The sequence below is a fragment of the Marmota marmota genome, unplaced genomic scaffold (assembly GCF_001458135.2).
Source record: "Marmota marmota marmota unplaced genomic scaffold, marMar, whole genome shotgun sequence".
Lineage (NCBI taxonomy): Eukaryota > Metazoa > Chordata > Mammalia > Rodentia > Sciuridae > Marmota > Marmota marmota.
The window spans coordinates 2165332-2191741 of NW_026000294.1; the positions used below are offsets into that span (position 1 = coordinate 2165332).

The 26410-nt window shown below is 36.8% G+C and overlaps 1 protein-coding gene across 4 annotated transcripts in view; it reads right to left on the reverse strand.

The window, feature by feature from the left end:
* Window positions 1–26410, reverse strand: part of Kif4a (kinesin family member 4A) — a 138587-nt gene that overhangs the window by 20969 nt on the left and 91208 nt on the right. For all 4 annotated transcript variants that reach the window (XM_048797161.1, XM_048797158.1, XM_048797160.1 and 1 more), the window contains exons 19-22: window positions 25590–25673; window positions 24997–25110; window positions 10235–10390; window positions 10007–10107 (exon numbers count right to left, since the gene is read on the reverse strand). In XM_048797161.1, coding sequence (XP_048653118.1) covers window positions 10007–10107; window positions 10235–10390; window positions 24997–25110; window positions 25590–25673 — 455 coding nt within the window. The remainder of the gene's footprint in view (window positions 1–10006; window positions 10108–10234; window positions 10391–24996; window positions 25111–25589; window positions 25674–26410) is intronic.

The following is a 26410-nucleotide window of genomic DNA, read 5'->3' on the forward strand; positions in this document are numbered from 1 at the left end:
AAATCCTGTTTTCCAGCTTTTTGAAATGTATAGTACATTATTGTTACATGAAACCATCCTACTGTGCAATTGTACACCAGAGCTTCTTGATCCTATCTAACTATGATTTAGTATCCATTGATCAAGTGAAACTATTATTAACTAATTTTTTATATTCTTATATATTAAAATCCATATGGTAGCAGGGCATGGTGGCACACACCTGTAATCCCAATGACTTAGGAGGCTGAGGCAGGAGGATCTTAAATTTGAGGCCAGCCTCTGCAATTTAGTGAGACCCCATGTCAAAGTAAAATATAAAAAGGATGGGATGTAGCTGAGTAATAAATCATCCCTGAGTTCAATGTCTACTATCAAAAGAAATCCATATGATGAGTTATTTTTTTTTTCTTGTGAATTCCCAGGACATAAAATATTTCCATACATGTATAGGAATGTGTGTTTAAACATATATAAATTTAGATATAGTCAGTCTCAAAAGTCAGGGCAGATATCCTTGGACAAAATTTGTACTCGAAAACAATATATATATTGTTAAAAAAATTGAAGATTGGGTTGTCCTTGAACAGTTTTGATTGTCTTCAGGGAAAGTCTGAGGCAGATGCTTTATAGCAAGTAATGGTGTGGGAGAGAAGAAAGTGGAGATGGGTGTTGAGAGCCACAGCCGAAGGGGCCCCAGCAAACTTCCAGCTGCCGGCTGATGATTGGCTCACAGCGGCCCCAGCAACATCTAGCTGATTGGCTCCTCTGCGGTGATGCTCATTGGGCTGTTTCCCTGCCCTTTCAGACCACGGAGCTGCTCATTGGGGGACTTTTTTGGCTCCGCCCACGTGACCCAGCCAATCGGCCTCAAGAGCAGGAGGATTGTGGGAGGTGGAGAGAAGCTTGTGTGGGAGAGAGAGGCTTGTGGAAAGCTGGTGGTGGCAGTTGAGGCTCTGAGGGTTTTTCCTGAGAGGCTGTTTTGTTTGGCGTGTGTGGTTCTAAAAATAAAGTTAGTTTCTTTTGACAAGTGGCTCCTGATTGTGCCCAGCCAGACTGCGGCATTTGGTGGCTCGCACGGGGAGCGACTGAGGGTAAGTGAACTGCTCGCCCCTGAGGGCAGGGCAAGAGGATGGGTAGCCATTTTAAGATTCTTCTTTTGTTATTTTGTTTCACTTTTGTTTTAAGTTGCCTGTCCCTGGAGATGTGTAAGATGGAAGAAAAACCGCTCACATCTGAGGAACAGATAGGGAGAAAGGACGGATGGACATTTCAGGAGGCTATTATAATGATTTTGTGTTGTTCCAATTTTGTTTCACTCTGTTTCAGTTTTGTTAGGCGTTATCTTGTTGGGTTGTATTATAGTAGAAATACGGGATCAGAAATTAGTAAAAAACAAACTGAAAGAGTGTTAAGTAAATTGTTAGAGGAAGGAGGCATCTCAGTAAAATCAAGAACAATCAGGGCATACGTTGATACAATACAAAAATGTAGCCCATGGCTTTTTAAGGAGGAGTTGTTAAATATATCACAATGGAACCATCATGGTGAAGATTTAAAAAGAATAGAAAAGAAAAGCCCAGGGACTCTGCCAGTTGGCACATTGCCATTGTGGACGTTCATATCTTGTTTGCTTAGTCCAAAGCCTTCAGTTCAGACAATGGTAGAGGAAGAAGAAGACATAATGATTCAAGTAAAAGAGAAGGTCTCTCAAGTTAGTCAGACAGAGGAAAAGATTCAAGTAAAAGAGAAGGCCTCTCAAGCTAGTCAGACAGAGAAAGAAAGTGTAAAACAGAAAAAGCCATCAGGGGGAAAGTTACAACAGGAGACTGCTACTAACACCTTTCTATCACCAGAGGACGTAAGTGTCCAACTAACAAGGCCACCTCCATATGCTGGGAGGTCCCCAACCCCCGCAGTTGATAGTTGGGATCCTGAGACAAGATCTCAAATATTAACATGCCCTGTATTTGAGGCAGGAGGGCAGCGATTTTACCAAGTTTTAAATTTCAAAACAGTGAAGCAGCTAAAAGAGGCTGTAACAACCTATGGTCCTCAAGCACCCTTCACTGTAAGCATGGTCGAATCCATTAACAACTTGAACATGACGCCAGCAGATTGGGCTAATATGTGTAAAGCTGTGCTAAATGGAGGACAATACCTGTTATGGAAGGTTGCCAATGAGGAATTTTGCAAGGAGACGGCTAGGCGAAATGCAGCAGCTGGTTATCCTCAGAGAAATCTAGATATGTTGTTAGGAAAGGGACCTTATGAGGATCAGCAGCAACAAATTGCATATGATCCTGGTGTATACGCACAAATTGCTGCAGATGCAATTAAGGCATGGAAGACTTTACAAGGACATGGAGGTTTACAAGGTCAATTATCTAAGGTAATACAAGGAGCTAATGAACCTTATGCTGAATTTGTAGATAGGCTTATTCAAACAGCTACCAGAGTTTTTGGGAATACAGAACAAGCAATGCCATTACTAAAACACCTGGCTTATGAGCAAGCGAATCGTTGGTGCAGAGATATCATTAGACCATGGAAACATGAAGATTTAAACACATATATTAAATTATGTAGAGACATTAATGAACAAGAGCAAGTCGTGGCAGCTGCAGTAAAACAGGCTTTAGATGCCAGAGACATTAATGAACAAGGGCAAATTGTGGCAGCTGCAGTAAAACAGGCTTTAGATGCCAGGCCAAGAACATGCTACAATTGTGAACAAACAGGACATTTTAAAAGGAATTGCCCCATTGGAGGAGGGTTTAACAAAACTAGGTATCAAAGGAGTAGAATACCAGGTATTTGCCCACGATGCCGTAGAGGGAGACATTGGGCTAATGAATGCCGTTCTCAAACCACCATAGAGGGTACTCCATTATCAAAAAACGAACAAGGACCAGGTGTTTATCCACGATATCGTGGAGAAAGGCATCGGGCTCCATTGCCAAAAAATGGACAGGGGGGCCCAATGCTCCGGGGCCCAAAACCACAAATATACGGAGCACTGGAGGAACCCAGCAACCCCATCAGGGTAGTGCCCAGGACACATTGTCCATCAGATCCCTCATCAGACAAACCAGAGGGAGCGCAGGGTTGGACATCTGCGCCTCCGCCAGAGCAGTACTAACTCCAGAGATGGGAGTTCAAATCATTCCCACAGGGGTGAAAGGACCTCTTCCCAAAGGAACAGTAGGCTTATTATTGGGACGCAGCTCTTCTACTCTAAAAGGACTTATGATAAGTCCTGGGGTAATTGATCCCGATTATGAAGGTGAAATAAAAATTATAGCCAGTTCTCCAAAGGGTATATCAGTAATTTCACCAGGAGATAGAATAGCACAGTTACTAATAATACCCAGCCTACATGATAAATTTTCCAGTCGTACTGTAGAAAGAGGTTCCAAGGGATTAGGCTCCACAGGTGTAGATTGGGCTATGCTTTCTTTAAATTTAGATTCTCGCCCCATGCTAAAACTAAATATTCAAGGACATGAATTTAATGGGCTACTGGATACAGGTGCAGACCTTAGCATCATCTCTCGTCAAGAATGGCCAAAACATTGGCCATTACAACAAGCCACTCAAACGCTTCGAGGCCTAGGAGTGGCGACTAATCCCCATAGAAGTGCAATGGTATTAGATTGGAAGGATCCTGAAGGATGTGAAGGAACTATACAGCCATATGTATTGGATCATCTTCCCGTAAATTTATGGGGACGAGATGTCCTAGATCAATTAGGTTTGACATTAACAAATAACATCAACCAAAATGCACCCACTATTATGACTAGACAAGGTTTTAGGAAAGGAAAAAGATTAGAAAAACAAGAACAAGGTATAGCAGCACCAATACAAATAGATCAAGGAACAGACAGACATGGGTTGGATTTTCAGAAAGGGCCACTGAGACAATAAAAATTACTTGGAAATCAGAAAGACCAGTATGGGTTCCTCAGTGGCCCCTGACTAAAGAAAAGATACAAGCAGCCCATGACCTGGTCAAACAACAATTAGCAGAAGGACATATACAACCTTCTGTATCTCCCCATAATACTCCCATTTTTGTCATCAAAAAGAAATCTGGTAAATGGAGATTATTGCAAGATTTAAGAGCCATTAATAATGAGATGGTTATTATGGGACCTGCTCAATCAGGGATTCCTCAATTGTCTGCTTTGCCAAAAACCTGGTATGTTTTAGTTATAGATATTAAAGATTGTTTTTTTTCAATTCCAATTCATCCTGAGGATAGTCCACGTTTTGCATTTACTATCCCTGCACTGAATCATGAAGGTCCTGATCAGAGATATGAATGGAAAGTACTCCCTCAAGGGATGGCTAACAGCCCAACTATGTGTCAAATTTATGTTAACAAAGTAATCCAGCCACTTAGAAATCAAAATCCTGAACTACAAATATTTCACTATATGGATGATGTATTATTAGCACACAAAGATAAAAACACATTGCTAGAATGTTATGCCACACTTACAAACTTATTAAAAAATTATAATCTAGAGATAGCAATAGATAAAGTACAATTAAATTTTCCAATTAATTATTTAGGAGTTCTATTATCCTCAACCATGGTCCGTCCACCAAAAATTCAAATACGAGTAGATCAACTCAAATCACTTAATGACTTTCAAAAGTTATTAGGAGACATAAATTGGATAAGGCCTTATTTAGGTATACCAACAGGAGAGTTGGGACCTTTATTTGATATCCTAAAAGGTCCATCAGATCCAAATTCACCCCGAATGTTAACGCCTGAAGCAAGAAAGGCATTAAAAATCATTGAAACATATATGGAAAATATGCATTTGGATAGAATTGATATAAGTTTGCCTTTATTATTTATTGTACTACCAACAAAAAATATTCCTACAGGAGTATTTTGGCAAGAAGGTCCATTATTATGGATACATTTATCTTATTCTCCTAACACTATTCTTACTAGGTATCCTGAGGCTGTAGGACAATTAATACTCAAAGGAATAAAAGCAGCAAAGGGAGTGTTTGGAATTTCTCCCAATAAAATTATTACTCCATATACTATGAATCAAATTGATGAGTTAGCTAATGAGTTAAATACTTGGGCAATAATCATGTGCAAATCTAATGTTTCATTTGATAACCACTTACCATCTAATCCTTTATTGTCTTTTTGGTCATTGCATCCTGTAATTTTTCCAAAAATGACAAGAAAAACACCTATCATGAATGCTCCAAATATATTCACTGATGGGTCAAATAATGGTACAGCAGCAGTAGTTACCCCTGATCAAACTTTTACATTTTTAGTACCCAAACAATCAGCTCAAAAGGTAGAGCTTAATGCAGTTTTACAAGCTTTTGTGATGTTTAAAGATTCTGTATTTAATTTATTTTCTGATAGTCAGTATGTAGTTAATGCTATAGTATCTCTTGAAGATGCTGGTAGGATTTCCCCTTCTTCTACTGTTTTCTCTTTGCTTTCCACTATACAAAGTCTAATCTGGGACAGAAAAGATCCATTCTTTATAGGACATATCAGGGCACATACAGGATTGCCTGGAGCCCTTAGTTTGGGCAATGATTTAGCAGATAAAACTACACATGACATACATATTTTCTCTACACTAGAAGAAGCTATAAATTTTCATAAAAAGTTCCATGTCAATGCTAATACTTTACAAAAGCGTTTTAAAATAACTAAGGAACAAGCTAGACAAATAATAAAACAATGTCAAAATTGTGTGACCTTTTTACCACAAGTTAATCTTGGAGTCAATCCTAGAGGATTGATACCTAACCATATTTGGCAGATGGACGTCACACACTTGCCAGAATTTGGAAAATTAAAATATTTGCATGTTACAGTTGATACTTCTTCTGGATTTTTGATGGGCTCCCTTCATGCCGGAGAAAAAACTAAAGATGTTATAGCTCATTGCTTACAAAATTTTGCCACTGTGGGTGTTCCAAAACAGTTAAAAACAGATAATGCCCCTGGTTATACTTCTACCTCTTTTAAACAATTTTGCTCAACATTTGGCATTACTCATATAACAGGAATCCCATACAATCCACAGGGACAAGGCATAGTTGAAAGAGCTCATCAAACTATTAAAATGTACTTATTAAAGCAAAAAGAAGGAATTGGGAAGGGGTATATATTCCCCAAAGATAAACTTAAAATAACCCTTTTTACTCTAAACTTTTTAAATTTGGATTCATCAGGACTTAGTGCTGCGGAAAGGCATATGTGTCCAAAAAATGTACATAAGCCCAAGGTACTTTGGAAGGATATTCTAACAGGACAATGGAAAGGTCCTGACCCAGTAATTGTCTGGAGTCGGGGGTCTGTTTGTGTGTTTCCACAGGGAGAACAGCAGCCGATTTGGATTCCAGAGAGATTAACCAAGGTCCTGACCCAGTGATTGTCTGGAGTCGGGGGTCTGTTTATGTGTTTCCACAGGGAGAACAGCAGCCGATTTGGATTCCAGAAAGATTAACTAAAGCGATTTCTACAGACCAAAAAGAAGATGATTTGGCTCAAATCCATAACAACTGATATCCAAAACTCCAGTTTGGCTATTCTTACATCTGCAACAGAACCAGGATGCTTTTTTCAATATCTATTTTATTATTGCCCTTTGCCATATCATGAAGTTCTATTTTGTTTTTTGAGCTCATACAGACCTAGGTTAATGTTTTGCTGATCAGTTCTATTTTTTGACTATAGAGTTTTTAAACATTGCAATGGAGATTTCACCTGTAAAAAGTTATAAGGCCTTTACTATAATGTTATGTGTTGTATGTATTATATTATGTGTGCACACTTGTGTTTTGTGTTATATGTTTGAATGTATGTATGTCCATATATCATATATGATGAGCGCTCATGATAAAATGGATCCAAATATTTTTTTTTTTTGAAAAAAAAACATAGAAACAGAACATAGGCATTGGCATGGCCAGAGCACAATCAAGTTGCCAATGCCTATGTTCTGTTTCCATGTGGTGAGAGCCAAATTAAAGATTCCTACTTGAGACAGTGTGGGACAAAAGTCTAGTCAGAGTCTTTGGAGAAGACTCCAACATTTAAGAGGAAATTTGATTTCATGGCTCAGTGCTGCTGCTGAGGACAAAAATCAGGAACAAATGAGCAGATTATGAGCAATCAATGCAAAAAATATGTATTCATTTTAGGCCAGTATTTACATAGATGTTAATTGGTTTGGAATGGCTTGAAATGTAAATGGATATAGCTGAATTATAATAAAGTATCATATTTTGGTAGGCCAAACAAACAAACAAATCCCATTAATCTATCTCTCAGTAGGAATGGATATTTTACCCATTTACTTTAACATGTTATTTTGACAATATTAATCCACTGAGTCATGCAGATCCTCTGAATGTTAATACGTTTCATTATATAATATATTTAAACCATCACATTTGTTAGTATCACCAGTGGTCTTACCAGAAAAGGTTTGCTTAAAAGCTCAAATTTTATCTTCAGTAACACCTACTGTCAGTTGTTTTCCTTAAAGTGATAGGCTCCCTCCATTCATTATTGAGAGCATCTCTGCCAAGTAACCAAGTCTGAATAACCATGGTTTGTCTGTCAGTTGTTCTTTCAAGTACACATGATGTGCCATGAAAAATAGGCCTATTGATCTCAAACCTCAAATAGCTCAGTGCTTTTCTTGAGATGACCATCACAATCAGCATGCAGCAGAGGTGCTTCCTGTTTTGTTATATAGATTATAAAAAAGATGCAAACTCAAGGGTCAAGATTTGATAAAATTAACAATTTTCCCTGATTTTATCAAAAGTCATGCTTAAAGTAAGAATGACTTTTTAAACAAATTTAAACTGGTAGTGTGTAGAGGTGCTGTGTAGAACAACTAATTGTTCAGGTTGGTGCCAATGCTTTCATTAAGTCTAAGGTATCAGTAATTTTTTGCAGTATTGCTTTTCTACCATTAGTGCAAAAATCAACATGGTAAAAATAGCAAATAATGCTTCACTATTATTATGAAAATAGTTTTGCCAACTTAGATTCCCTAAAAGGGTATGAGAGATCTTCAGACCACACTTTGAAAACCCTGATTCTCGAAGTCCTTTCCTTCAACAAATTTACAAACTCTCTTTAGATTGAAAACAAAACTAATAAACATAAGACAAATATTAAACACAAAGATATATCATTTTCATTGCATAATTGAGTATTGTAAGTTCTGAAAGGGTTTAGAGAAAAAGACTAGTGAAGGATGAAGAGTCAGGCTAGGCTTCTGGAATTGGTAGGGGAGAACATTTCAGTCATCATCTACATACACCCTCCTTTCCTTGTCTTCTTTGTTAATTCATGTCCCTTATCTCTTTCAAAATTTAGTTTAAGTCTCAACAACTTTAGGAAAATATCCTTGATTAAACTCACCTCTGTCTAATTCCTTTTATGTTGTACCTACTACCCTACATTTATATAATCATTTACTTATGCATACGGAGGAAAATGTTTTATAACCAGCATTTAAAAAGAAACAGTCCTGATTTGTAGCTTCTGCCTCTTTCTGTTGTGTAAATAGACTCAACATAGAAATTATAACCTATCAAGAATTTTCCACATTCCAGAAATCATTTTTAAATATTTTTTAGTTGTTGTTGATGTACCTTTATTTTTTATTTATTGATATGTGGAGCTGAGGATCAAATCCAGTGCCTCACACATTCCAGGCAAGTGCTCTGCCACTGAGCCACAATCCCAGCTCGTCCAGAAATCTTAACAAATGATTCAAGCACATGGCTGGGAGTAATTACATGATTTCTACTTTACAGCAAAGATAATGTCATCTATTCTTTTGGTATCTCTCAACTGCATCCAGTGTAGCCCAAAGCAGAAACTCAAATTGTTGAGTGACTTATAGATGTTTCCAAAGATAAACAACTAGTATATCTAGCTAAAATCAAATAAATGATCTCCAAGGTCTTTTGGACAAGAAAATTTCCTGTTTTTTGTACCAGGGATTGAACCTAGGGCACTTAACCCCTGAGCGACATCCCCAAGCTATTTTTTTATATTTTGTTTTGAGTTGCTTAGAGCTTCGCTAAGTTGCTTAACTTCGCTAAGTTGCTTTGAACTTGTGATTCTCTTACCTCAGCCTCCTGAGCTGCTGGAATTATAGACATGTGCAACCACACCCAGCTATATTTTCTTTACTTTGTTTATTTATTTATAATGTGGTACTAGGGATTGAACCCAGTAACTCACACATGCTGAGTAAACACTCTACTACTGAGCTACAACCCAACCCATAAAATTCTACTATTTTAAGACACTATAAAATCTGTATTCCTTCCAGATTTCATAAACTGCTTAAAAGACAATAAGATTGATTATAAAGGCTATGTAGCATAATTTCTGGTCTTAGACTCAAGAGGGAATAAAGAGAATATTCATTGAGTACTTTTAAGATGCCACATTCTGTATCATACACTTTATTTACTAATCTCACTTAATGCTCATGATAACCTTACTTATGCATTATATACATATAGCTATTTTGCTGTTTTCCTCCTATGCTATTTCTCTTTTATGATAATTTCTGGGGTTTCTCTAAAATTCTGTTCTTAGTTCTACATTTCAGATACTACTACATCAAAAATTGTGGTGTACTGCAAACAGCACGGGCTTTGGAATTAGATAAGAGGGGGTTTTGAATCCTAGCTCTGTTGTATGCTAGTATTAATATCTTTAGCAAATTTCTTAAGATTTTTGAACTTCATTTTAGATTTCTAGAGTGATAAGAATGATACTTACCTCATAGGGTATCTAAGGGACTGAATGAGAAAATTTATCTATCATGTCTAGTACAGCATCTGGTTCAATGTATTGTTACTGTCTCTTGTTTTTCTACCATCACAAAGCTTTTGAAAAACAAGCTTTTGAATCACTGGGTTGATAGGTTCTTATTTTTGATTCTAGGGATAAATTTTTATGCCTTGGAGATAGTCTTGTTACCTGAGTTCCATTTCAGTCTCCAGACTTTCAATCTGCTTTGTAATAGAATCCTCTGACTCTGAAACTTGACCACGTGTTTCAGCAAGTGAAAATGTGCGCCTCTGTAAAGAAGAATAGTAGGTATGAGGGAGAAGTTCTAAAAGGAAAAATAATCCTCCAAAGCCATGAGGATTTCTTGGGAACACATAATCTGATTATTGAGAACATTTTTTTCTTAAGGGCACTTACCCGGAGTTTAAGAGGAGGATTCTCCCCAGATTCCTTTTTTTCTTTGAGTTGAGCCACATCCTGAGCTAGGATCTTTCTATCTTCAAGAAGGTCATTTAGATGGCGTTTGGCTTCCTCAGTACTGACCATAACCTCAATTTCATTTCCAAGCCAATTCTAGAAGAAAAATCAGTGATGTCTTGGTTAGGGATGAGGAATCACTGATTCATGGGCAAGATTCAGTTCCAGATTTAATTTCATTTGGACAGAGCTCAAGTGACAGAGCTCAAGTAACTAGAAGTGAGATTTCTATTTCTACTACCTACATTTCACCAACAACACTTGTATGTCTCAAAGGGCATTAACAGCAATACCCCAAAAGATCACAAGAAAGAGGCTTTCTACAGAAAGCATTTTCCCAGATATCCTAGTATTTCTATTGTCCTGTCTTTACTTTCTACATTTTCTCCTAAACATTTATTCTTTGCCTTTAACTACTCATGATATAGAACTGAAGACAATTTATCTGTCTAATCTATCTATCTTTACTCTTACAGTACTGGGGATTAAACCCAGGGATGCTTTACCACTGAGCACCCCACTTTTTTTGGTACCAGGAATTGAACCCAGGGGTGTTTAACCACCGAGTCACATCCCCAGACATTTTTATTTTATTTTATTTATTTATTTTACTTTGTGACAGGGTCTTGCTAAGTTCCTTAGGGCCTTGCTAAGTTGCTGAGGCTGTTCTCAAACTTGTGATCCTCCTGCCTCAGTCTCCCAAGTCATTGGCATTACAGTATGCACCACCATGCAAGGCCCTTATAATTTTTTTTTAATTTTAAGACAGGATCTCACTAAGTTAATAAGGTTTGCCATGAACTTACAATCCTCCTGCCTCAGTCTTTCACATTGTTGGGATTTCAGGAGTCTGCCACCACACCTGACTCTAGTATCTATTCCATTTAATAATAGATATACAGTCTTACTTTTAAAGTACATGAAGGGGAATTTATAGAAAGAAAACATAACTTGCTAAAATCACTTTTTTATTACTTATATTTTGAGACAGGGTCTTGCTCTATTGTCCACTCTTAAGTGATAATCTCAGCCAGCTTCCGAAGTAGCTGGGACTACAGGCACATACCACCACACCTGGCTCCTTAGTCACTTTGTAAAACAGTAACCTTGGGGGTAGGGGTTGTGGTTCCGTGGTAGAGTGCTTGCCTAGCATGTGTGAGGCACTGGGTTTGATTCTCAGCACCACATATAAATAAGTAAATAAAATAAAAGTCCATCTACAACTAAAAAATATTTTAAAAAATAAGTAACCTTAGGGGCTGAAGTGTATATCAGTGAAACAGCATCCTTAGTATGCACAAAGCTATGCATTTAATCTCCAGCATCAAAAAAACCCAAAACAAAACAAACAGTACATATTCCTGAGAACATTTCCATCTTTGATGAAGATATACCATGCTAATCATAATCAAAATAAAGCTGGAGTGGCCACATTAATATCAAATAAAGTAGGATTCTTATGAAATAATACTATCAGGGATTAAAATGATGATTTCATCATGACAAAGGAATCAATTTCTCAAAAGAGAACTTAATCCTTAATGTTTATGTATCTAATAACTAAGCACCAAAATCTGTGAAATAAAACCACATATAAATCAACAAAGAAGATAACAGAAGCAACTATATGCTGCCTATAAAAAACATATTTTTAAAGTGAAGATACAAATAAGTTAAAATTAAAGGGGTAAAAAATACCAACCTTAACACTAGTCAAAAGTAAGCTGAAAGGGTTTATTAATATCAGAAAAAAATAGATTTAGAATAAAGAATATTATCAGAGATAACAAAGTTCATTTTATAATAGTGAGGGGGTCAAGTAATCCTAAATGTCTATGCCCCTAATAACAGATCTCCAGTTTTGAGTATCTCATATAATTTATTGAATCCTGTATTGGAAACGAAAAACAAAATGACTGAAAAGATACAGGAGCTAAACATGGGTGTTCTGTAGGCACGATGGAATATGAAAATATAAAACAACATCCAAAAATGTTGGCAAGAGAGTACATATAGAATATGGGTCATTTACATTTGTGATCACACGGCTATCTGAAAGCTGAAGCTTGCTGCTGCTGCCTAGCATCATAAAAAATATCCCACCGGAGCACTTGCCTAGCATGCATGAGGCCCTTAGTTCAATCCCCAGTACTACAAAACAGAAAAGTATCCTACTGTGTATCTCTAGCACCCTGAAAGTTAAAATCCAAAATTCAAAGTAGTTTCTACTGAATATATATCATTTTCATACAACTGAAAAATAAAGACTCCTAAGCTGAGTCAGGAACTGGTTATATTGCTGAATTCAACAAGACATAAAAAGAACAATATATCATGATCAAATGGGGTTTATCCAAGAAACTCAAGGCTGATACACATTTGAACATCATTCAAAATAATTCACCAAATCAAAGAATTAGAGACAAAATGTATTTGGCAAAATTTAGTATTGATTCATGGGGGCTGGTGGTATAGTGGTATAGTTTGCTTAGCATGTGTGAGACCCAGGGTTCTATCCCCAGCACAATGAAAAAAAATCCATTCATGATAAAACTTACAGCAGACCAATAATAGATAAGAATTTCCTTAAAGGGCATCTGTGAAAAACCTATAGCTAACATCGTACATTATGGTAAGAGACTGAGTGCTTTCACCCTAAGATTAGGAAGAAGAGAAGCATGTCTACTCTCACTACACCTATTCAACATTATCCTGAAGGTCCTAGCAGGTGCAACCAGGCAAGTAAAATAATTAAAAGGCATACAGATTAGAAAGGAAGAAATAAAACTGCATTTACAAATGATATGATTGTCTACATGGAAAATCTCAAATAACCTATGAAAAAGATAACAGAGTAATAAGTCATAGATAAAAGTTAAAATATAAAAATGAATTGTATTTATATATACCAGCATTGAGCACCTTGATAAATAATTGGGCAGTTTCTTATGAAGTGAAGTATACACTTACCATATAACCCAGCATTCATACTCTTAGGTATTTACCCATGTGAAATGACTACCAATATTTACAGAGACCTGTGAGGTTTTTAATAGAAGATTAATTAATGTGATGATCAATTTTAAGTATCAAATTGACTGGATTAAGTTATACCTAGAGAAGAGGTAAAGCGTTATTTTGGGGAATGTCTGTGAAGATGTTTCTATAGGAAACTGGTACGTGAGTAGCTGAACTAAGTGAGTAAGATCCACACTCAAAATGGGTAGGCACCAACCAATTGGCTAGTGTCCCAGACAGGAAAAAAAAGGCAGGGAAGAATCATTTCCTCTCTCTCTCTCCTGGAGGTGGGACACTCTTTTCCTGACTTTGGACATGAGGACTCCAGGCTCTGTGATCATTAACCATGGATTGAGAAGTTACACCACTGGCTTCCCTAATTCTGAGGCATTCAGACTTGGATGGAATCATGCTACAGGCATTCTTGAGTTTCCAGCTTGCAGATGATGAACTGTTGTGAAACTTCTTAGCCTCCATAATCATGTAAGCCAATTCCCCCAATAAATCCCCTCTCACATGTCTATAAGCTAGCCTATTTGTTTTGTGTTTCTGGAAAACCCTAATACAATTTATATTTGTCAAAAAATGGGGGAAAAAAAAAACCTAAGCTATCCTTCAACAGGTGGATGAATGAACAAACTGTGGTACATCCATACACTGGAATACTACTCAGAAAAGCAAATACAATGGCACAAAATACTGATACAAATAACATCACGGATGAATTTCAGATGCATTATACTAAGTGAAAGAAGCCATATTATGTTTCTATTTATGATGCTCATATGAGGGGAAAACAATAATGACAGTGTTTGCTAAGGGCCAGGGATATAGAAGTTGACTACAAAGAAGAAGATAAGTTGTTTGGGGGATGACTGTTCTATATTTTGGTGATAGTGGTGGTTACACAATGGCACATGTTGTCAAAACTCACAGATCTATACAACAAAAATTTTACCGTGTGTCAGTTATGCCTTAATAAAATAAGGGAAAAATCAGTGCCACTAACAGACTAAAAAACAAATGAACCATAAGATCATTTTAATGATACAGAAAATTTTTCTAAAAAATCCCATCACTTATTTGTGATTAAAACTTTAGCAAACCAGGAATAGATAGGAACTCCTTCAACCTGACAATGGACATATAAAAACCTATAGCTAATATCTTACTTAATGGTGAAAGATTAAATGCTTTTTCTCTAAGATTGGGAACAAATCAAGGGTGTCCCCTTTCACCTATTCTATCTGATATTGTATTGGAGGTTTTAGCAAGTGCAATAAGCATGAAAAGCACACAGATGGAAAAGAAAAAATAAAATTGTTCCTCTTTGCAGATGAAATGCTTGTTTAAGTAGAAATAAGCATTGTTTCTGTTCCTAAGAACTCTACAAAAAAGGTCTGAGAATCAACAGTTGTGTCCAAACAATGGAAAATGAAAATAAAAAATATGATTTACAATATAAATATATGAGAGATTTTGGGATATGTTTGATAAAAGATGTATGACATTTTACACTGAAAACTAAAATACTGCTGCGAAAGTAAAAACCTAAATAATTGAAAGATGTACCACAAAAGACTCAATATTCTCATGATGTCAACTCTCAAATTTTATTTATTACTAATCAAAATCTTAGAAGGTTTTTGTATTTGTAGAAATTGACAAACTGATTCAAAATTTATATGGAAATTCAGAGGAACTAGTTCTCCCCAAAATAACAACTTTGGGGGACTTATACTACCTGATCCGAGGACTTATTGAAAAGGACTGTATTAAAATATTTTGGTATTGGCATAAAAGTAGGCATGTAGATAAACGGAACAGAAATATTTGTATGGACATTTAATTTCAGCAGAGATATTATGTCAAAATGAATCATATATCTACATGTAAAACTTAAAAATATACAACTTCTAGAAGAAAACTTAGGAGGAAACCTTAGTGACCATGGTTTTGGCTAAGATTTCTTTTAAAATTTTTTTGTAGGTACTGGGGACTGAACCCAGGGGTAATCTTTCATTGAACTGCATTCCCAGCCCTTTCAAATTTTTATTTTGAGACAGGGTTTTGCTGTTGCTGAGGCTGGCCTCCAACTTTCAATCCTCATACCTCAGCTTCTGAGGGGGGTTATAAGTATGCATGAAAATGCCTCGCAAAAAATTCTTATATAGGGGCTAGGGTTGTGGCTCAGTAGTAGAGTGCTTGCTTAGCATGTGCAAGGCCCTGGGTTCGATCCTCAGCACCACATAAAAATAAATAAAATAAAGGTATTAAAAAAACTGAAATACTTAAAAAACATCTTATATAGGACACAGAACTATGAAGTATAAAAGAAAAATCATCAATAAATTGGATGGTATCAAAATTAAAAAGCTATGCTATTTGAAAGACACTGTTCCAAAATGAAAAAGTAAGTCACAGCCTGGGAGAAAATAAAAAGCATGGAAGCCTTCTGTTGGATATATCTTAAATATATAAAGAATTCTAGCTTTGTAATAGGAAAAAAAGATAAATAATCCTATTTTTAAAATGGGGAAAATATTTGGACAGATACTTCCCAAATAAAACAGAGGCAAATAAACACATGAAAAGATGCTTAGCATCATAAGTTATTATAAAAATGAAAATGAAAACCACAATGAGATACCACCATTCACCTACTAGAACAGCTAAAAATTTGAAAGATTGACCATATGGGACCACACAAGTACATAAATGTTCAGTGGTAGAGCACTTGCTAGCATGTACAAGGCCTAGGTTCAAACCCCAGTATGAGAAAAAATAAGTAAAAAAAATGATTGGCCTTGCACTGTGGGGTTGTACATATGTGTGTGAGGGAGGGGGCAGGGGGAGGTGGTTTTAAAAAAGAAAAGATTGACAGGCATGGTGGTGCATGTCTGTAATCCCAGAGAGTGGGGAGGCTGAGGCAGGAGGATTTCAAGCTCAAAGCCAGCTGCGACAACTTAGCGAGGCACTTAGCAACTCAGCAATATTTGCAATATTCCTCAAGAATATTGCAAAAACCCTGTCTCTAAATAAAATACAAAAAAGGGCTGGGGAACTGCTGCCTACATGGCTACTGCCTTGCTGCCTTTGATTCAGCTGCTGCCAGCCTGAGGTCGCCTGGAGGTCTTCTTTCTGAGTGCTGTGCTGCCACAGAAGAAACCGCTGCCCTAGATGCAACTAAAGCTGACATTGCTGCTGAACCCTAGAGATCATCTGGTGATCCTGCCCCCACAGCTGCAGTTGCAGCTGCCACTACTACCGACGTGCTGCCTGATGCCAATAATCACCGCCACTGCTGCTGCCACCACAGCCTACAGGACTTCTTCAGGGGAGACTCCAGGTTTGGTTGCATGTGGCTGAACCCATTTTAGGACACCAGCCAGGGCCTGGGGGCTGGGTGCCAGCAAGTTTACCACCACAAGAACCTCTGTCTGGGGACTTCAGCTGGGACCTGCAGGTCCAGTGTGGAGTGCCTGCAGGTTTGGAGGAGCCTGGGGTCTTCCTGCTGAGAGTGCTGGTGGCCCTTGTCTTGCTGCTGCATCTCGGGGTTGCTCCTTTGCATGAGTATATCCCTGGTGCTCTCTCTGCAAGTAGGAGCAGCAGTGAGATCTTGGGACTGCAGCATGGCTGATCCTGAGGTATCTGAAGCCCATTTCGGTGGGATAGAGACTGGGTTTGTGAGGGCTGATCTGGGTTTGGTGATCCAGAGGGATATCAGAGACAGGGCTGAGAAACTGTTGAACACTGACAGAGATAGTTCAATTTTCCAGAAAGATTTATTTTATTTTTTGATTCACTAATCTCTCTACCATATTTGGAACAGCATGTTTTTTATGCATCAGTGTGTGGAGGACAATGATATATGAATGGTGTTTTGCATTTTTATTATATTCTTACATCTTTAATTTTTTCTCTTTGTTAATATTCTTCCTCTCTTTTGTCTATTTTCTTTCCAATTTTTCTCCAACCAACAGCCAATCTCTTTCGGCTCCTCTTCCACTCGTCCCATGAATTTTTACTTGTAGCTTCTTTCTTCCTCCCTCGAGAATATTGCATACTGCATTACCTCTGTTTTCCCATCTACCATTTGAAATTGTAAATCATTTTAACAAATATTCTGTTTGTACTATAGATAGTTATTGAACTCATCATTTTAGTTTAATGCGAGAAAGCAGTAGATGCCTTAGTGGGAGCTATTAGGTTTAAGGCTATATATTGTGTATGCTGTAAGGCGAAGCACTGGAAACCTTCAAGGACACTATAGGTCTATAGGGTAGAATTTATCCTGCCTTAGATCCATACTTTTAGATGGGAAAACATTTTGTGGCTCAGTAGTAGAGTGAAACATGAAAAAAACCCAAAGGTATAAAGCACCCTAAACAAACCAAGATGTTTCAACAACAGAAGCCACTGATAACACAGTAGAAAAAAGAGTTCAAGAAGGAATTCAGATTGTATATAGTTAAATTGACATGTGAGGTAAAGGATAGCATAAGGAGTAAAGTCAAAGAAAAAATACAGGAAGTGAAAGACCACTTCAATAAAGAGTTAGAGATTGTGAAAAAAAAGCAGAAATCCTCGAAATGAAGGAATCAGTAAGCTAAATTATAAATTCAATAGAAAGCATCACTAACAGACTAGACCACTTGGAAGACAGGACTTCAGACAATGAACACAAAATATATAATATATTGAAAGTAGAGTTGAAAATGTGGAGAAGATAGTAAGAAGCCATGAATAGAACATCCAAGAATTATGTGATAACATGAAAAGACTAAATTTAAGAGTTATGGGAATAGATGAAGGAGCAGAGATACAAACCAAAGGAATGCACAATCTTTTCAATAAAATAATAGTAGAAAATTCCCAAAACCTAAAGAATGGGATGGAAAATCAAATACAAGAAGCTTACAAGACCCCAAATGTGTAAAATTATAGCAGACCCACACCAAGACACATTATAATGAGAATGGCTAACACAGAGAATAAAGACAAAATCTTAAAGGCAGTGAGAGAAAAAAATCAAATTACATAATGGGGGAAACCAATTCTGATCTCAACTGATTTTTCAGCCCAGACCCTCAAAGCTAGGCATGGAATAAAAATTTCAAGCTCTGAAAGAAAACTGATGCCAACCAAGAATTTTATATCCAGCAAAATTAAGTTTTAGATTTGAAGATGAAATTAAAACATTCCATGATAAACAAAAATTAAAAGAAATTACAACGAGAAAGCCTACAATACAGAGCATTCTCAACAAAATATTTCATGAGGATGAAGTGAAAAAAAAAAGTGAAAGCCAGCAAAGGGAGGATCTACACTAAAGGGACATTCAACCAAATGAGAAACTAAGACAAATCAAAAACCATAAATAAATCAATCAAATTGACAGGGAATACAAATCATATCTCAATAATAACCTTGAATATTAATGGCCTAAACTCATCAATCAAAAGACATAGACTGGCAGATTGGATTAAAAGCAAGTCCCAACAATATGCTGTCTTCCAGAGACTCACCTCATGGGCAAAGACATCCACAGGCTGAAGGTGAAAGGATGATAAAAAAAAACACATCACTCATATGGATTCTGTAAACAAGCAGGGGTTTCCATTCTCATTTCAGATAAAGTAGACTTCAAATCAAAATTAATCAGAAGAGACAAAGGAGGACATTTCATACTTCTTAAAGGAAGTATATATAAGCAGGACATAACAATTATAAATATTTATGCCCCAAACAATGGAGCATCTATGTACTTCAAACAAACCGTGCCGAATTTCAAGAGTCAGATAGACCACAATACAATAATACTGGGTGATTTTAACACATCTCTCTCACTATTGGACAGAGCTTCCAAACAAAAACTAAATAAGGAAACTATAGAACTAAATAATATAATCAATAATTTAGACTTAACAGACATATATAGAATATTTAATCCATCAACAAGCAAATATACTTTCTTTTCAGCAGCACATGGCTCCTTCTTTAAAGTTGACCATATTTTATCCAAAAGCAACTCTTAGTAAATACAAAAAAAAAACAGAGATAATAACTTGCATTCTATCAGACCACAATGGAATGAAATTTAGAAATCAATGATAAAAATAAAAAATAGAAGCTACTGTAACAAATGGAGACAAAATAATACACAATTGAATGATGAATGGATAGTAGAAGAAATCAAGGATGAAATTACAAATCAAGCCAAAAGCAGTAGAAGATAGGAAATAATTAAAATTAGAGCTGAAATTAATGAAATCGAAACAAAAGAAACAATTGAAAAAAATGACAAAACATAAAGTTTGTTCTTTGAAAAAATAAATAAAATTGACAGAGTCTTAGCCATGCTAACAAAGAGAAAGAGAGAGAAAACTCAAATTACTAAAATACAAGATGAAAAAGGAAATATCACAATGGACCTGTCTGAAATACAGAAGATAATTAGAAACTATTTTGAAAATTTATACTCAAATAAAATAGAAAATATTGAAGACATCAACAAATTTCTAGAGACATATGACTGCTGGGAGCCATTAGCCAAGTAGGTATGACAATTTCCTTACCAGCGTACCCCATGTTGCTTAGTGGAAGGACTCGTGGAAATAGGACATTTTGCAGTGACATTGCATCTAAGGTGACCTTGCTCAAGGACCAGGGCGGATCCGGGTTTAGGGTGTTCCCGGTTTAGGATAATCCGGGTTTAGGGCGTTCCCGGTTTAGGACAATCTGGGTTTAGGGTGGTTCCAGGTTTAAGGTTATTCCTGCTGGGAATAGGGCATATCCTGCTGCCTGAGTTCCCCTTGAGTTCTCACGGGATTCAGACAGTATTTTTTGGGAGACAGAAGCCCAGTGGGGGTGGATTTGGGCAGAGAACGTGGATTTCCCCAGAACGTGATTGTAGACGGCTGGTGTGAGTTCGGGAATAAAGAGTTGCTGTTTGAATCTACAAGCTGTGTGGTGGCTCGTGATTTTGTGCCCAGCCAGACTGCGGCATATGACCTACCCAAATTGAATGAGGAGGTCATACATGCTTTAAACAGATCAATTTTAAATAATGGAATAGAAAATACCATCAAAAGCCTACCAACAAAGAAAAACCCAGGACCAGATGAATTCTCAGCCAAGTTCTACAAGACTTACAAAGAAGAATTAACCAATACTCCTCAAAGTATTCCATGAAATAGAAAAGGAGGGAACCCTTCCAAACTCATTCTATGAGGTTAATATCACCCTGATACCAAAACCAGACAAAGATACATCAAGAAAGAAAACAAAACAAAACTTCAGACCAATATCCCTGATGAACATAGATGCAAAACTTCTCAATAAAATTCTGGTAAATTGCATACAAAAACATATTAAAAGATAGTGCACCACAATCAAGTGGGATTCATCCCAGGGATGCAGGGTTGGTTCAACATATGGAAATCAATACATGCAATTCATCATATTAATAGACTTAAAAACAAGAATCATATATGATCATCTCAATAGATGGAGAAAAAGCATTTGGAAAAAATACAGCACACCTTTATGTTCAAAACACTAAAAAAAACTAGGGATAGTAGGAACATACCTCAACATTGTAAAAGCTATATATGCTAAGCCCAAGGGCAGCATCATTCTAAATAGAGAAAAATTGAAAGCATTCCCGTTAAAAACTGGAACAAAACAAAGATGTCCTCTTTTACCACTTCTATTCAACATCATCCTTGAAACTGTAGCCATAGCAATTAGATAAAAGAAAGAAATTAAAGGGATAGGTAAAGAAGAACTCAAACTATTACTATTTGCTGGTGACATGATTCTATATCTAGAAGATCCAAAAAATTCGACCGGAAAACTTCTAGAACTAATAAATGAATTCAGCAAAGTAGCAAGATATAAAATCAACACCCATAAATCAAACACGTTCCTATACATCAGTGATGAATCCACTGAAAGAGAAATTAGGAAAACTACTCCATTCAAAATAACTTCAAACCACCCCCCCAAAAAAATAAAACAAAAACATCTGGGAATCAATCTAACGAAAGAGGTAAAAGATCTCTACAATGAAAACTACAGAACACTAAAGAAAGAAATTGAAAAAAACCTCAGAAGATGGAAAGAGTGCCCATGCTCCTAGATAGGTAGAATTAATATTGTCAAAATGGCCATACTACCAAAAGTATTATACAGATTTAATGCAATTCCTATTAAAATACCAATGTCATTCTTCATCGAAATAGAAAAAGCAATCATGAAATTGATTTGGAAAAATAAGAGACCCAGAATAGCTAAAGCAATCCTTAGCAAGAAAAGTGAAGCAGGAGGCATCACAATACCAGACTTTAAACTATACTATAGAGCTATGGTAACAAAAAATGGCATGGTATTGGCACCAAAATAGACTTGTAGACCAATGGTACAGAATAGAGAACACAGAGACAAACCCATAAATATGGTTATCTCATACTAGACAAGTGTGCCAAAAACATTCACTGGAGAAAAGATAGCCTATTCAGCAAATGGTGCTGGCAAAACTGGAAATCCATATGTAACACAATGAAATTAAACCTCTCTCTCTCATCCTGCACAAAAATCAACTCAAAGTGGATCAAAGACTTAGGCACTGGAACAGACACCCTGTGCCTATAGAAGAAAAAAACAGGACCAAATCTTCACCACCTCAGCCTAGGATCTGCTTCCTTAGCAAGACTCCTAAAGCGCAAGAAGTAAAATCAAGAATGAATAATTGGGATGGATTCAAATTAAAGTTTCTTCTCAGCAAAGGAAACAATTAATAATGTGAGGAGAGAGCCTACAGATTAGGAGAAAATCTTTACCACATGCACCTCCAATAAAGCATTAATCTTTAGGATATTTAAATAACTCAAAAAACTTAACACCAAAGAAACAAATAACCCAATCAATAAACGGGCTAAGGAACTGAACAGACACTTCACAGAAGAAGAAATACAATTGATCAACAAATATATGAAAAAGTGCTCAACATCTCTAGCAATTAAAGAAACGCAAATCAAAACTACTTTCATCTCACTCCTATCAGAATGGCAATCATCAAGAATACAGGCCACAATAAATGTTGGCGAGGATGTGGTGAAAAAAGTATACTCATACTGCAAAATGTTGGAAAGCAGTATGGAGATTCCTCAGAAAATTGGGAATTGAGCCACCATTTGACCCAGCTATCTCACTCCTTGGTTTATACCCAAAGGACTTAAAATCAGCATACTATAGTGACACAGCCACATCAATGTTTATAGCAGCTCAATTCACAATAGCTACACTATGGAACCAACCTAGGTGTCCTTTAATAGATGAATGGATAAAGAAAATGTGGTATATATACTCAATGGAATATTACACAGCTTTAAAGAAGAGTAAAATTATGGCATTTGCCAGTAAATGGTTGGAGTTGGAGAATATCATGCTACGTGAAATAAGCCAATACCACAAAACCAAAGGCTGAATATTTTCTCTAATATGTGGATGCTAATTCACAATAAAGCAGGGGGCACTAGGGAAGAATAGTGTTACCTTAGATTAGGTAGAGGGAAGTGATGGGAGGGGTGGGGAGGGGATGTGGAGATAGGAAAGATAGTAGAATGAAACAGACATTATTACTGTATGTATATATGTGACTACATGACCAATATGATTCTGAAACATGTATACTCAGAAAAATGAGAAATTATCATGTGTCCTCCCGGCCTCGCAGAGTTGGGAGAAGGAAGGTTGGGGGGTGTGGAAAAAATAAAAGGAAAAGTCCTTGCACCATGTAGAGCAGCGCCCCCCTCCTCCCTGCCCTGGCACTGCAGCCAGCCGGGGACCTCCCAGTCTGCGGCCATGAATGCGAGCGGTGAGGGCAAGAGCTTTCTGGGCTCCGTGCAAATTCCAGGCAGCACAACCGTGCTGGTTGAACTGACTCCAGACATCCACATCTGCGGTATCTGCAAGCAGCAGTTTAACAACCTAGATGCCTTTGTAGCTCACAAGCAGAGCAGCTGCCAGCTGACCAGCACAGTGGGAATAGCCCCTGGCACAGTCCAGTTTGTATCCGAGGAAACAGTGCCTGCCACCCAGACTCAGACCACCACCAGAACAATCACTTCAGAGACCCAGAATATCACCAGACTAAGAAAACAGAAAAGTCCATCCCTGTCCTCCATTGCATCCACTCTGCCAAAACAAACTACAGACAGGTCAAAAATTTAAATGTACAAAGTGAAGCTGGGCACAGTGGCACATGCCTGTAATCCCAGCGGCCCAGGAACCTGAGGCAGGAAGATCCCAAGTTCAAAGCCAACCTCAGCAATTTAGCAAGGCCCTAAGCAACTCAGCAAGACCTTATCTCAAAATAAAATTAAAAAAAGGCAAACAAATGAGAGATTATATCCCATCTATGTATGATATATCAACGTGCATAAATGCATTCTACTGTCATGTATAACTAATTAAAACAAATAAAAACAATCTTAAAAAGGGCTGGAGACTTGGCTCAGTGGATCAATCCCTGGTACCAAAAATAAATAAATAAATGACTGACTATATTAAGTATTGGTGAGAATGTGAGCAATTAGAACCCTCATACATTGGTAGAAGGAATGTAAAATGATACAACAATTTGGCGGTTGCTTAAAAACTAAAACAATTTGGCAGTTACTTAAAAACTAAAACAGGGGCTGGGGTTATGGCTCATCGGTAGGGCGCTCGTCTCACATGTGCAAGGCCCTGGGTTTGATCCTTAGCACCACATAAAAATAAATAAATAAAATAAAGTTAAAAAAAACTAAAACATACACTCACCATATCAGAAAGCAATACTAGTCCTAACCAATGTGATTCTGCAATCTGTATTTGGGGTAAAATTGGAAGTTCACAACCAACTTGAATCTAATGTATGAAATATGATATGTCAAGAGCTTTGGAATGTTTTGAACACCCAATTAAAAAAAAAAAAAGCACACATGTCCACATGAAGACTTGTACATAAATGCTAATATTTCTAATAGCCCCAAACTGAAAACAAATATCCATCAACAAGTGAACAGATGAACAAATTATGGTGTATACATAAAATGAATAGGATACCACTCAATAATAAAAGTAACAATGATACATGTAATTTCATAGATGACTCTGAATAATGCTGAATAAAAGCCAGAAAAATGCATAATGTATTGTCTCATTTTTACAAAATTGTAAAAAATAAAAACAAATCTATAATGACAGAATCAGATTAATTGGGGATTCCAGGCAAACATTGCCTGGACTGGGGAGTGGGGTGTGCCAGGGATGGAAAGAAAGAAAATTTGGGGCGATAGTGGACATTGTCACTAACTTGATTATAGTAATGATTTCCCAGGTGCAGACATGCATCAAAACTCACCAATTTGTACATTTTAAATATGTACAATTTATTGAATATCAAGCATGCCTCAATAAATTGTTAAAAAAATAACTGAATCTCAATATGGGCAAGGATAGAAAGGATTCTATACTCTTGGTCCTTAACAGTTTGAAGATATTCATGTTTTAGGCAATAAGGCATTCAGGTAGAACTTCAAATTTGATACTATTTATTTCTAAATCCAAAGAAAACCTGTTCCCACTTTTTCTTATCCCCAGTATACATGAGAAATGGTAGTTCAAACTGTCCATACCTTCACTCGAGCTGCAACACCTTCCATTCCACGGCTCTGAGTCTCTTTCCGCTTATCTGCGACCTCTCGCTGCTTTTGGAGAGCATCCTTAAGACGCTTGTTGGCAGCTGCTGCCTAAATAAAAATGGCACATAGTTATGCTGAATGAAGGGTAATAAGAAGAACATTTTCCAGCATATATTCAGTATATTGGTAAAGAAAAAAAGTTCTAGGTTTGAATTCCTATAGGTGCCAGGTTTATAAATCTCCATGGATATAAAATTGATAAATAGCCACTCTGTTTGTGCATAGGGGAGGAATATATTTCAAGGCAGTTATGCAGACTGGAAATGTCATATATCAATATTACTGTGTTTTTTGGAAAGAGGCCCAATTGGAAAAAAAATCCTTATTTGCATAGTAGCATTTTCCATCAGAGTTTAATCTGCTCAGTTTATAACATTAAAAAGAGATCAAGATTTAGGAATTACTGGTCAAGATTAATGACTCTGGTTTCTTAGAACATTGGCTCTTTTTAAGGATATTATTTTGTCAGCATCTAAGCTTGAGGACTACAGTACATTTTACCCAGCAGACTGGATTTTCTTACTTACCTCCTCAGTTTTACGTCTGAGCACATTGGACTGTTTCTGGAAATTTCTTTCAAGTTTGAGCAGTTCATATTGCCTCTTACGGTCCTGGTAAGAAAAATGTCAGATCTTAATTCCTGTTCAGGTAGGTAAAAGAATATTTTGTAATGTAACTAAGATGTTATTCAAGACATCCTTGATATGTAGTCTAAATTCAATAATACAGTGAACTACCTTCATTTTCTCTTATCAGAGTTAAGAACCAGTAGTTCTAGCTGGGCATGGTGGTACATGCCTGTAATCCAAGCTATTTAGGAGGCTGAGGAAGGAGGATCGCAAGCTTGAGGCCAGCCTCAGCAACTTAGCAAGATCCTATCTCAAAATTAAAATTTTAGAAAGGCTGGGGGTGTAGGCTCAATGGTATAGCGCCTTTGGGTCCCATCCTGAATACTGAAACAAACAAACAAAACCCTGTTAGTTCTATAAATCATATTTGTATATACAGCAGAGGTGTTTCCCCCCCACTTTATTGCTCTATATTCAAATTCTTGAAGTCTCAGTCTTAAGTCAATTATTGGAAATAATATCATAGAATGTGAGACCTGGAAAGAATCTTAAAGATCATCTATCTAATAAACTTTCTCTTCCACATAGGTTAGTTATTGATTGACAGAGCTGGGACTCACTATTAGTTCATCCATCATAAAACCCAGTGGAAGAAAGCCCATCATATAGCTAATCACCTATAAAATTAAGGTAACTTGAAGTTAAAGAAGAGGTTTTTCATTCCAGAACAAAACCAGCTTATTACTTAATATGTCATCTCTACTCAGAGATTAAAGATC